This window comes from Streptopelia decaocto (assembly GCF_964273445.1).
Source record: "Streptopelia decaocto genome assembly, chromosome: 1".
NCBI lineage: Eukaryota > Metazoa > Chordata > Aves > Columbiformes > Columbidae > Streptopelia > Streptopelia decaocto.
In genome coordinates this window covers 99,124,527-99,137,818 of record NC_138663.1, presented here as the reverse complement: position 1 = coordinate 99,137,818, position 13,292 = coordinate 99,124,527, and the positions used below count along the sequence as shown (strand labels likewise).

Sequence of the window (13,292 nt, the reverse complement as noted above, 5' to 3'; positions counted from 1 at the left end):
GACTTCATTTTTTTCCTCATTTCTTTAAACATCTCACCCCGTTCTAACTCTGAAGCTGCCTGCAATGCACCTTTAAAAACAATTTTCACATTTACAAGGACAGTGACATAGCAAATTGTTACTATGAAGCAAAGATTTTTTTTTTTCTTTTTTTTGGTAAGTTTCAGGTTAGTTACTGTGGAATTGGAAATGTGTATCTTATCTAAGGTGTTTATATTCAGAAACTCAGCTTAGTTGTCTCTTGCTTGTACCGTTGTGACTTAATTGATCTCAGTAGTTTTGTTCCTAGTTCTGGGTAGTGAGAGAAAGGCACTTTTTTTTTTTTTAAATCTTTAATTTTTGGATGGCGAGAAGGAAGTTTGGGCTGGTTTTGGAAATAAAGTAAAAAAAAAGAAAATCTCCTTTTATGTGCTTATTGAGCATATACTTTGCCCTTGCAGTAGAACTAAGCACACCCTAGCAAAGTAACTCCTGTGTCATACTTATTACATTTCAGCTACAGCAGAGCAAAGCTGCTTGTGTCTCAAGATGTAAATTTTGACCTCAGCTTGCAGAACTGAGGTAGAAAGGAAGAAAGAATGAGTGAAAGGGGAATGACTTCTGGTTTGGTTCACAATATCTATTTTTATTTTTAGCACATTAATCATACAAGAGAATGAAATGGACTAAAGTTCCTTGCAGTCTTAGAGTCTCTGAACACATATTTTTTATTTCATTTCATAGGATGCACAGCACTGTTTCTTGTAACTCTAAGCTGTCATACTCAAAACAGAGTCATAACATAACATTTCCATTATACTCAGAACCACTCTCTAGCAAAATAAGATTCAGCCTCTTCCCTTTGAGATAGCTGAAAATATAACCTTAATAGCTGCTGTCGGAGAGTCATCTTCCAGCTTTTTATTTCTGCTGTAGTCCTCATGTGAATTGGGTTCACTGGTGTGTTAGTGAGATTCTCTGTCTGAACCTTTTTGTAATCACTGTATTCTTCCAGGATTGTAGTGTGGATAAGTTGTATGTCTTTTTATGAAACATCCCTGTTACCGTTTTGTTATTTTTCCCATTTTAAGCAATAGATAGTAGCATTTAAGTTAAATAGATTTTGATGTTTGAAGACCTTATGCTAGTTGTAATATGTTAAAATAATAATAGGTTGGTTTGATCCAAGTGCAGGATTTAAGACATGAATCTGTTCTCAATCACCTCCTCTCTACCAGGAAATGCCACTCTTAAAAAAGCTTTAAAAGCTAAAATATTTTAGTTGAAAGTTAGGACTGGGTCCAGTACATCCATCTTTAGGTACCTGATGTATGCCAAATTTTTAAGCGTGCTCTATAGCACTTATACTAAAATAAAATCATTTTTGTGTGCAGTTAAGAGATTGATGGAGGTCTCTGGAGTGGTTTCAAACTGAGGTGGTTTGAAACCCTTTCACTGGCATTCTCTCTCAAATGCTTACTTTTGAAATATCTTCTCCACGTCTTACATGAACTGTTGTTGATGCCTTGTATTTGCATTTGTTTTTCAAACTTCCTAATCAGTGTGTATCTGATCTATCTTATTAAGTAGAGATTTTTTTATGGTTGGAAGTAGAGTTCTTGGGCAGATCACACAACCTTGTACAGCAATTTTCACAACAGAAGCCTAGCTCAAAATATGCTGATAAGATCTTTCAGTTAATAAAACCTAATATATTCTCTATTTCTAGTGTGATATTTTATACTAGTATTACTAGGTAGACTACATCCTCTGTGCAGAGAAGCCAAAGTTTTTCAGCAAAATTTAACATATATACTGGGAAAAAAACTATACAGCTCTTCAGCAGCAGAACTGAGAATTCCTCTGTAAATACTCACGAAGAAAATAAAAGGAATCCTATTAAACAACTGTTATTGTATACTGAACTATCTAAGTGGCAGTTTATTGAGAAATATTAATATGAAAGTCTAGTACTAATACAGTCTGACTGCAGTTGAGTAGCAGACTGGCTTAATGTCCTGGAAACAGGAAAAGCTCTTTTTGCCATACAAAGTGTCCTCAGTGCACAGGGCTCAGAAACAGGAAAGCTGTGGGTTGGATGATGCTTGGGGCAACTTGATGTAGTTGAAGATGTCCCTGCCCATGTCATGGGGGTTGCACTATATGATCTTTAAAGGTCTCTTCCAGCCTAAGTGAATGTATCATTTAGGTATCTCTCGGTGGATTCAATGGAGATTAATTAAAAAGGTTCTATGATTGTGTGTAAGTTTTTATTTCACCATGCAAATTTTAAGCAAGATGATTATAATCTAAACCAAATTACAGTCTTCCAGTAGGTCTGTGCTTCTACCCATAATGTTAGGAAACAAAAAGAGCTTGTTTACCATCACTAGCTTTGAGTGGTCACACTCTGGGCTCCAGGTTGTATTTGACTGAAGAGTCAGTTAGGACCTGCCTCCAGCTTACTGCCAGGTCTTGGAGGTAGGACTTGCTGTTACCATGTGGGGTTTTTCAGTGCTCTGTGAGAACAGCCCTCTACTGTGGTCCTCAGCCCCATGTGGGAAGTGAGGGCTGTGGTCATGCGACTTCAAAGAAGCCTGTGGTTTGCCTAGCTGCAAGTCCACACTTATCATGTGGTGCTCAAAGTCCCTAAAATTGTTTTCTGTACCATGATTTTGAGGTTTTATGGACAGTTTTCAAACAAAGAGTGACTACAGCTCATAAAACATAATTTTCAATTTGCTGTATCCTGCTTGGCCACATGGATCTCTAAGGTCTGATTATTTTTTGTATTTTAGATTCTAGTTAGGATTAGGAGTTCTTGGTATACAACTGCTAAAGAGATACTCTGATCAGGTCTTGCAGTATTTCTGACACATTCCCTTTGATTGGAAGCCATCAGCCATGATGAAATGTCCTCTGTCTTGGAACATTAAGCGCATTGTTGATGTTTGTTTTTCTCCCCTTAGTGTTATCACCACAGAGAAATTACTCCATCAGCAGATTTACTTCAAAAATTTTAGGCACTTTTGAGCAGGTGGAAGAGATTGGCTTTATTAGTCTGTAGTTCTTTGCACTTCCTTTGTGGTAGCATGTTTGACACATTGCTGCAATTAAGTTTAGAACATTGTCCAAGGCCATACTGGAAAAATAATGTTTTTCATTTCTATTAAAGTCACTCTGTCATTTGAAATTTTTTCTAGTGTTTATGAAACTGACTTTTTGGACAGCATGACAGAAAGTGACTTAGAAACATGTAATGCTGAAAGTCAAACAACTTGAATTTGCAACTTGCCTAGGTTTTATATATATGTAGCCTCCTGGGCAAACAAAAGATTTCTGAGAAAAAGGAAATAGGTGTTAGAACTGTGGCATGCTGAAGAGAATTTTTGCTTTGGTTTAATTTTGTTGGATTTTTTTGAGTGAGGAATAAAGTTTTCTGACTCTCCCCACCCTCCATTGACTATTGTTTTTTCCATTTTTGCTGGTTTGTGTTGTGGGCTGAACAGAACAGCTCTGGGATGTCTTTTCAGGGAAAGTTATGTTTCTTATAGCTTTTCCTGGAGAAAGTATATCTTAATTAAGAAGATATACTTAGTTATTCTTCTGCTGATTTTAATAACATGATGACGTTTCTCGTTTCATCTACCTTGTGTGGTGATTTCTTACAAGTTGCTTGGGACATCTCATTTCAAAACAACTTTTTAGACCGTGTTTTGTATCCTTGAGGTCAGTGAACCGCTGCTACGTGTTGTCAGCAATCTGTTGAGAAGAAGAGAGAACACCTTGGTGAAAGGCCAGCTTCCTTGTGATCATGCCATAAGCTGTTCTTCCTGGAGCTGTCAGATGCTCTCTGGATGAGAACAGTCCTTGTGTGATGCTGTTGCCTTGTTGTAGTAGCTCATATGCTAAAGGCAATGTAACTGTTCCCTGACTTGGGCCTCATCATACACATTTTAAGAAGGTGCATCTTTGTTTGCCATGGGTTTCAGCCCAGCAAGCGGGATTGTGTAGGCACCATATCGGATGCTGTTTGCATAGTTCTGTTTTTAATGGCTAAGGGCCTCATGAACGCCTGAGAAAGCATATCGGGCAGTTTCTGTGAATCAGTAGCTTTTCTATTTTTTAAACTATTGAGATGCTGTCAGCTGATATTTAATAAGTGCATATTTAGAATGTTTTGAATTAAGTCATATATATTGCCTATTATTTCAAAGTTTGGTTCCCTCATGCTCCGGAGTTAAAATACAGATTTCTCTTTAATGTTTCCTGTACTGTTTTGTATTGATGATGGAATATTTGCTCACAGCTTCACATCAGAACAGGGTTTGCATGCCTTACTCCTGAACTGTTTCTTTTACTTCCCTGTGGCATTAAAAAGAAGGATAAGGTGCATATGTGAATACAAGCTAGCATTAAGATATGTCTGCTGTATTAACGTAAACTAAAAGCCTTTTGAATTTGTCCAGAAGCTTCTTCACTTCCCCGCAGAAGTAAAATGTTTCTTTGCATATAACATGAGAAACTTGCTTCCTCTGTAGCTGCCATTGAAGAATTCTCCCAGTAATATAAGCCCAGAGGGGCAAATACGTAATACGCATTTGGCAATAGTTCTATGCAGCTAGTATTTTTTGAGCACCAAATTCACCTTCTTTTTAAGCCTGTTAGCAATAACTTGAATTCACTGTAGGATGTCTTATATCAGACAAGGGCAAACAGACTGACAGTACTCACAGTGAGTTATCCAGTGACAGTTTGTTTCTCTGGACTTAGTGAAGTAATCACCATGTAGCGTATTTGTATATCTTGAAGTGTACTTATATTAATATTCTAGTGCAACAGAAAAGAAAGAAATAGATTTGCAAAAATTAAAGCTCTGGAACAGACTTCTACCTGCTCCCTACTAAAATGAATAACAGATCATTTCTCTGAATTTTTCTAAGTGCTAATCAAAAATAATGATTTGCAAATCATCACTCAACTTGGAAGCAGTAATTTTAATTTTTGGTGATTATAATAATTATTTTTTCTTTATCTTTGGAAGTTATGGTTTATCAGTCATATGAAATGGTTTACCAAATAACTTGTTCCTTATAACTGGCTTATGATTTTGTACTAGCCTTTATTTGATGCTTGCTATGTATTCTAATAGAGAGTTTACATTTCTTTAACTTCCATGTAGCTGTAAGAACAACCTAAATGCTGGTTATGAGAGTAGATCAGTCAGAAGGTACAAGATAGGAATACTGCAGCAGCATTTCCTTTGACTGGTTTGATGGGCCAGACTGCATTCAGGTTCAGCCTGCCTGGTTGAGTACTTCAGCACCACATGCCGTGAAATTTAGGTGTAGCTCAGATATTTTGGTTGAGTGTGCATAAAAGCAGTGCTTATTGCTTCCTGTGACAATGACTGAAGTGGTTGTCTCTGTAAGGTGGTAGATTTAGATTTTGCTTTTCTTCTTAAACAAGTTCATTTGGAAGGAAAAGGGGGAATACTACAGCAAAGAATAGAACATTCTTGTTCCTCATGTCTTCCTGAGGCCATCTTTGCCAAAGGGTTTGAACGGGCATCCCTTTAATGAGCCCTTAAGTCAACAGGCTCCATGTTGATTTGTGTTGGCACTCATCTGAATTTTATTCTTTAAAAGGCAGCTTTTGCCTTTAAAACACAATACTGTATATACACACACACTATATACATATATATACATGTTTATATGTTTTATATTTATATACAAATTATATACATGGTGTGTATATATATATGTATATGTGTATATATATGTATATAACATAATACCATAAAACAAATGTTATGGGATGTTGGAGAAGGAGGCTCAGGCCCTAACGGTAAATTGAAAGGTTGGGTCTCATTTTCTGGATTAGTGCTGTAACAGGCTGTTGTGCAGAAAGTAATTTCTGTTGCCTGTCTTCCTCATCCCCACTTTTGCCAAGCTGTTGTAGGTGATTTTGGGGTCAGCTGTTACATTACTGCTTTTTTTCTCCTCTTAGCCATCATGAGTAACCATACTCATGCATTTTTAAACTAGCTTTCACAGTAGGGAAGTGTGAATGGAAGGTTTTTAGGAGGGAGCTGCAAGACTGACCTTTTGCCACAAATTACAAAATAGTTTTCTACTAATTATTGTTTATTTAAAAATCAAATTATCCTTTCCTTTTTTCTTCCTGATTGTTTTGCTAACTCAAGAGCCTTCAGCCTTAATTCTTCAGTGGGTCTGGGTGGTTTAAACTAATTTTTGCAATTTCAGACCCATTCCAGTGACAGCTGTATAGTTGCTAGTCTTTTGCATTGCTTATACTGGTTTTGTCTGTCTTGTTTGACTTCTGATATCTCAAAGGGAAAATATCAGATTCCCACTGAAAGACATGGTAAGGATAGAAGAAGGATGGGGAATGAGTTATGCACCATGCTTTATTCAGTGGCATGTTGAAGTAGGTGGGTGTGAAAACCATTGACTAAGTTCTGCATGTGATACTCAAGACTTGACAAAGTCTTTCTGATAGGAAATCTGTCACTGTTTTGGCTTTGCCATTACTATATTTAAATCCTGTGTTCTTTAACACTGTTTCAGTTGATACAGTAGGAGAATAAACACACAAAGGCCTGTGTTACATTTAAATGCAGAAATGAGAGAAAATGTAAATGTCGTTGTTATTATTACTATAACTCTGGGAGTGGAAGAAACATCTCACGCTCTCTGGAATGTTGATTGTCCCGACCATTTCAACAATTGCATAGATTTGTTTAAAAGTTAACACTTTATACTATGCTAAATGCCATCAATTGAGTTGCAAAAAGCAAAGCAAAATTTTTCGCTTCTGTAATTGTGTTCTGGTTTATAATTATATATATCTTGTGCCCCAAATGAACATTTCAGTAATTTTTATGGCTTCTTACACTGTTGCATACCTTAAGGAGCTTAAAGGAATATTGTGAAAGACTGATAGAAAAGCAAAATCATAGTCATCTCTGTGTTCATTCAGTATTGATGGTGACAAAATCTAATGAGATTTTCTCAGTCTTAGGCCAAAATCTTGATAAAAATGACTAATTGTGGTTGAATTTGGCTAAATTGAATATTGAAGATTAATATCTTCTACATATGGACAGAAATCTGCCTCACAGGTATGAACATAAGAAACCTACTGGTTGAATTAAAAATCTTGCCTTTAAGCATTTCTCTATCCCCCATCAAAATAAAAATCTTTCAGAGTTTAGATGTCCAGGATCTGATTTTTGACTCACTGGAATATACTGAGTGTACAGAATTAAAATTCTTTTTAGAGTTCTAGCAGCAGGATAAATCATAGGTGTATTTCAGCTGGGAAGCTTGATGCAAAGATGAGGTGAGTTATTCAAAGAATAACTCAGAACCAAGGCTTAAGATGAGATATGGCCAAGATGAGCTTTCATGCCTACTAACCTCATCTCCTTGATAAACTGGAGATTATTTTAAAATTACAATAACATCACTTGAATAAATTCAGAAAGTGTATAACCTTCTGAGAATATCAAGCTCCATATTCATTCATGAAGTTATAATCTGAAGATGTCTTCATGTGAAAGTAAGTGGTTGATAAAGCTGAAGTTTAGATACCGCATCGATGCTTTACTATACCACTAACCTATGTAGATCTGCATTTCCAGTTCTGACTCAGCAGTGATTTGAGCAGATCATACATACCGCTTATGCACTGTGATCTAATGTCAGGTGACCTGTAGGTTTTTCTGAATATGCATCAGCATATTTTTGTGCCAGATTCCAAACTAAGTAATCCAGTGCCTCTGTCATTCTTGTCACTTTGTTTTTATTGTGACTGGCTTTTTTACACACTGTAAACAGCAGCAGTGGAGTTGACTGTGCTTTTTATATAGAAGGCAGCTTGCTGCAGAAAATGACTAGAAGATGATATGTGGCCAGGGAATGAATATCACTCATTCCCAGTGAAATGTGGCAAGTTGATGGACAGTACGTTGTGCTGATAATGTCCATGTAAAAGATGTATCAAGGGACGAGCTAGTAAGATGAAGAGTGTTTTGAAAAGCAGAAGGGAATGAAGCTGAGGTTACACATGTCCTGCAAACTGCAAGAGCTAAGAAGTCTTGTTTTTCCTTCCCTCTGTTAGAACAGGCCACTGCCACATGTGTCCTGCTGTGTTACCAGCTTATATTCCTGATGGGAGCTAGCAGCTGGGGCTGGAATCACTTGCTTAAATGTGTGTGTTTATTACCACTTGGGATGCTATATGTCTGCTCATGCAGTAAGGTGTGAGTCTCGCCCAGATTACTTTTTTCAATGTCAGTTTTATATGGATGTCTTAGACACACTAGGGTGTCTAAAATACCAGTAGGTGCCTATAATGCAGCACTCAAATTGAACTTCTAATTCCTCTTGCTTGTTTTATTTCATTGATATGTTATATTCGTGTGTGTGCATTAGATTTAGTTTCTTATTGTATTGCAGATTGATGGTAGTTTGAAATTACGGTTCTTTGCTATGCTTAAACTGATCAATCAGAATGCTGTGGTTACGATGGCAAAAAGACTACCCTACCTCATATTTCTTAAGCACTTTTTTTGATATTCCTTGATTTCAACGGGAATAAGAAATCTTGAAGTTGTATCACTATTTAGGATTTATTTACTGATATCTAATTATAAGGGGGACAGATTTTCCTTTGTCTTCAATCAAAAGGAACATCTGTCTTTATCTCATATATGTATGCAGGAAGTACAGCTTTTTCAGCAGTGGTCTCCTCAAATTCCAATTTTGCAATGTGTGTGTGTGTGCTCGTGTAATTTTGTTCCCCAGATTTTATTTTTTATTCATGTGCTGTTGTGAAACATGTCTATCTACATCTATCCTTTTATCATCTAATCATGACAATTAAAATCATGTTGTTTCTCAAGAGTTACAAATATGTAGAATCTTACAAGAGGTCATGAATCTTGAGATGAGGGTAATTTTCTTTGCATCAAAGTTGATGACCAGAGTCCAAATGCTATGACTTCAAGCAGAGTAAAAGTGATCTCTTTAAAAGAAAAGTTGAATGTTTTGTAAGCCAATTATTTTAAAGCAAGATTAATGAGGAGAGAGAAGGAAAGGCTTTTTGTCATCTTGCTTGTTTAAGCATTTATGTTGCTTTAAACAATTGAGTAATATGTGAGATTAACTCACATTTAAATGTAGGCAGTGATCAGTTGTGGTGTGTTGACCAATTTGGGGGTTTGTTTTGGGGGTTTTGTAGGGTTTTTCGTGTTGCACCCCCCCCCCTTTTTTTTTCCTCCTTGGCACTGAGAAAACTAAGCTCTAACACAATGCAAATAGGATAACAACTGTTTTAACAGATTTGACTCAAACTTCTTCATGAGTACTCTGCAGTTGGCAAACTGCAACATTGCATAGCAGCTTATTTTTAGATCTGCAATCTGGACACTATTAAGCATTTCTTGAAGAAGAAAAAGCAAATTTTGTTCCCAGATCTGGTATGTGATATTTAAAATGCAGGAGGCTATTAAACTGAGTATGGACTACCCCTGTGAAACGTCTGTAAAATGTCCATGTCTGTCCACAAAATGGTCATTGAGTTCATTTAGTCCATGACTTTGGGCTCTATCTGTTATGGTGGTCATTCAGGAAAGGAAAGGTGGTGTGTTGTATGGAGCTACTGGGCATCAAAGGCAGCTCAGGTTGGGGCACTGCTACACTTGCAGAGCTTTTTGTAAGGCTCGTCCTCCATTGTTTTGGGTGCTTCCTGCTATACTGATTCCTATAACATGCAACTCAAATAATGGGTTACAAAAATACCCTTGGTCCCTTTGGACCACACCATAGGGTTTAACATTGCAGTGAACTCCTCTCCTTGCTCATAGCCTGGCTAGCAACAAGGGAGTCCTGCTATAGTAATTCCCATAAAATGCAACTCAAATAATGGGTTTTTCTCCTGATTTCTCTACCTCCCCTTCCACCCTGGAACAATGTCAGGGTGTGGGAATTGGGGGTTGTGGTCCGTTCCTCACACGTTGTTTCTGCTGCGCCTTCTTCCTCAGGGGGAGAACTCCTCACACTGCTCCCCTGCTCTAGTGTGGGGTCCCTCCTGCAGGAGACTGTTCTCCATGAACTTTCCTAACATGAATCCTTCCCACGGACTGCTCCAGCATGGGTCCCTTCCATGGGGTCACAGCCTCCTTTGGGCATCCACCTGCTCCAGGTAGATATCTACTCCACTGTGGACCTCCATGAGCTGCAAGGGGACGGCCAGCCTCAGTGGTCCCCTCAACCACGGGTTGCAGGAGAACCTCTGCTCCAGTGTCTGGAGCACCTCCTCCCACTCCTTCTACTTTGACCTTGGTGTCTGCAGAGTTGTTTGGACTCGAATTCACACTGGAGTACCAGCCTGTCCTGTACAGCAGCACAGAAGCAGCAGTGGTGCCCTGGCCATGTGCCAACCCAGATGCATCACCATTGCTGTTATCAAAATGTCCCGGGCACAGCCGAGTCAGATGATGAGCAGTACAGCAAGCAGAGAAAGCAAAAAAACAGCCACTAACAAACACCAGACTGATTTACAGCAAGGTGAGCAAGCTCTATGGCAAGCACAGGAGCCTGCCAATTAATAGCTAAACAGCAATAACAGCTATAAATTGGATTTAGCACATTCCAATCAAAACTGTCATTATCTTGAACCCTTTGAGCTCCATGTTTTGTGCCAAAAATGACAATAGTGGTTCAACAGCTGCCAGCAACTAAACAGCCACTCGCTCATTCCCCCCACATTCTGCCGTGGGATGGGGGAGAGAATAGTAAAAGTGAGAAAACTCATGGATTGAGATAAAGGCAGTTTAATAGGTAAAGCAAAAGCCACACACACACAAGCAAAGTAAAATAAGGGATTCATTCACTACTTCCTATAGGCAGGCAGGTGTTCAGCCACTTCTGGGAAAGCCAGGCTCCATCAAGCTCTCTGAATATCCTCCTCTTCCTTCTTCTTCCCCCAGCTTTATATACTAAGCATTCACATGGTATGGAATATCCCTTTGGTCACTTGGGGTCAGCTGTCCCAGCTGTGTCACCTCCCAACTTCTTGTGCATCTGGCATGGGGCGAGAAGCTGAAAAGACCTTGACTGCTACGTCGCAACAGTGAGAGCACTCTGGTGTTACCACCATGCTGCTTCTACTAAATCCAAAACACAGCACTATGCCAGTTACTAGGAAGAAAATTAACTCTATCCCAGCTGAAACCAGGACAACACTATATTCTTAATTCACCTTCTCTGCTCACAGAGGGTACCACCTGGCAGTATCAAGCAAACTGGGTGCTAGCCAGCGTAGCATTGTTGAAAGCCCAGTTGCTTATGCTTCTGCTGATTCAAAATGGTATTGTGATACCTTTCCTGTGTGTTGTATAGGTCTCCCACATTACTCTTAGCTTTTTTCCATAAGTGGCGTTAAGAAACATTTGCAAAGAGTAGTACAGGTGCTATTTTTTTTTAATTTCATTTTTCATCTAAGAGGTTTTTGTGAACCATTTGCTGCCCTGTTAAGCAGTTCAGACAAGTACATTGCTTCTTTAGCTGATCTTTTGGCTCAGCATCCCTTCTAGTTACTGAAGGAAAACATATACAAGAGTGCTCTGGCAGGCGGCAGAGAGTATCTTCTGAACTGCTGTGGGTTCACATGGTAGTAGGTGCAATGATGGGAGATGGCCACAGTGTTTCTCATTTGATTCCAGATTGAAATCATGTGAAGATCTCAGGACAAGCAGATTACTGTGGTTAAGCGGCGAGATTTGTCAGACTGCAGGGAAGATCTTCGCTTATATTGTAGTTACGGGCTCTGCTTTCTTCAGTTTGCCTTCTTCATAGTAAATATGATAAAGCTGAAGGCTTTTAAACTCCATTGAGTAATTCTTATATATTCAGAACGTGAGGCAATGTGCGCATGAATACATTCACTGTGTTATTATGCCTATAAAAATATTTTTACATGGCAAAGGACATACTGATATGTGAATACCCTAATTTTTCTAAATAAATCTTGTAAGAGCAACTATTTTCTTTCCTTGCTTTTGCCTTTTGTTGCTAAAGTGATAATAGTAAGCATACCTTTAGAGGTACAGAAAGCAAAGATATGCATGGAAGTTAAAGCATGGTTAACAGCAGTAGCTGGTGTTTCAAAGGAGACTACTTAAATAGATAAACAGACTGGTCGAAAATCCACTGTTCAGGATCTTTGCTGAAAGGAAGCCAAGAGTTAAAAGGACTTTTCTTCCCTGTTTTGGTGTTAGATTAAATGTTATTGACCTTCTTTTTCAAAGATTTGTCTGGGGGGAAAGACAGAACTGTTTGTTTATATTAAAAAAAAATAGTTTGAAACCTAAAAACACCTTTGACAAAGAAGCTGATCGTTTTACTGGCAAAATTCAGCCTGAAGCTTACTGTTGCCAGAAACCCTCTGGAAATACAAGTGGGTGTGTTCTACTTGAGTAATCACATGTAAATGCAGAGGTGCCGGCAGCACTGTAATAATGACTGTAGTGTCTTTGAAGGCACTCTGAAGCTTCTGTTCAAAGACATTCTTAAATAATTAAATCTTTTTCTTATTTTTTCAATTTACGTGGAATATGTAATGACATCCCCCAAGTACCAGATTTCCTTCCTTCCTTCCTTCCTTTTCTTTCTCATGCAAAGAATAAACACAGTATTTTAATTCAGACACTGCTTGCTAACCTGTGTTGAGTCAAGAATGGTGATGAGAGCAGGTCCAGATAGTTCTTTGTTGTGACCCTCAGTAACCTTTTCTTAACACAGAAGTGACAGCTTGAAAAACCTGGGTACTCCTGAGGTGGTTTTAGAAGTCTGTGTTCCCCTCTGCAAATAAAGGAAGGCAATTTTGTCCACTTTGATGTGCCCTCTGGCTCCTGGCAGTTCACTCTGAGACCATTTATGTGGTCCTCCTTTTAAGACTGGCTGCTCAACCTGCTCTACATATATATATATATATTTTTATTTTTTTTTTTCAGATACCGAACGTCTCTATACTGTAGTGTTTGAAGAGATCTGTGGGCGTTTTGGAAAGGCCTACACCTGGGATGTGAAATCCTTGGTCATGGGTAAAAAAGCCCTAGAAGGGGCAGAGATTATTCGAGATACTCTAGATCTTCCAATGACCAAAGAAGAGTTACTACATGAAAGTAAAATAATGCAAGAGAAAATATTCCCTACTGCTGAATTGATGCCAGGTATGTTTCTCTTCAGTATTTGTAAACTGTTTACAGAATTACTTAAATG

General features: G+C 38.3%; 1 protein-coding gene across 2 annotated transcripts in view; it reads left to right on the top strand.

Annotated features, from left to right (window-relative positions):
- The window catches only part of PUDP (pseudouridine 5'-phosphatase), a 76,159-nt gene that overhangs the window by 15,710 nt on the left and 47,157 nt on the right, over positions 1–13,292 (top strand). Inside the window, exons 1-2 of one of the 2 annotated variants that reach the window (XM_082071412.1) lie at positions 10,444–10,577; positions 13,025–13,243. In XM_082071412.1, the coding sequence (XP_081927538.1) occupies positions 10,481–10,577; positions 13,025–13,243 (316 nt within the window). In that variant the 5' untranslated portion in view covers positions 10,444–10,480. Of the gene's footprint in view, positions 1–10,443; positions 10,578–13,024; positions 13,244–13,292 lie in introns of those variants that run through there. The other variant, XM_082071413.1, reaches the window with a different exon arrangement.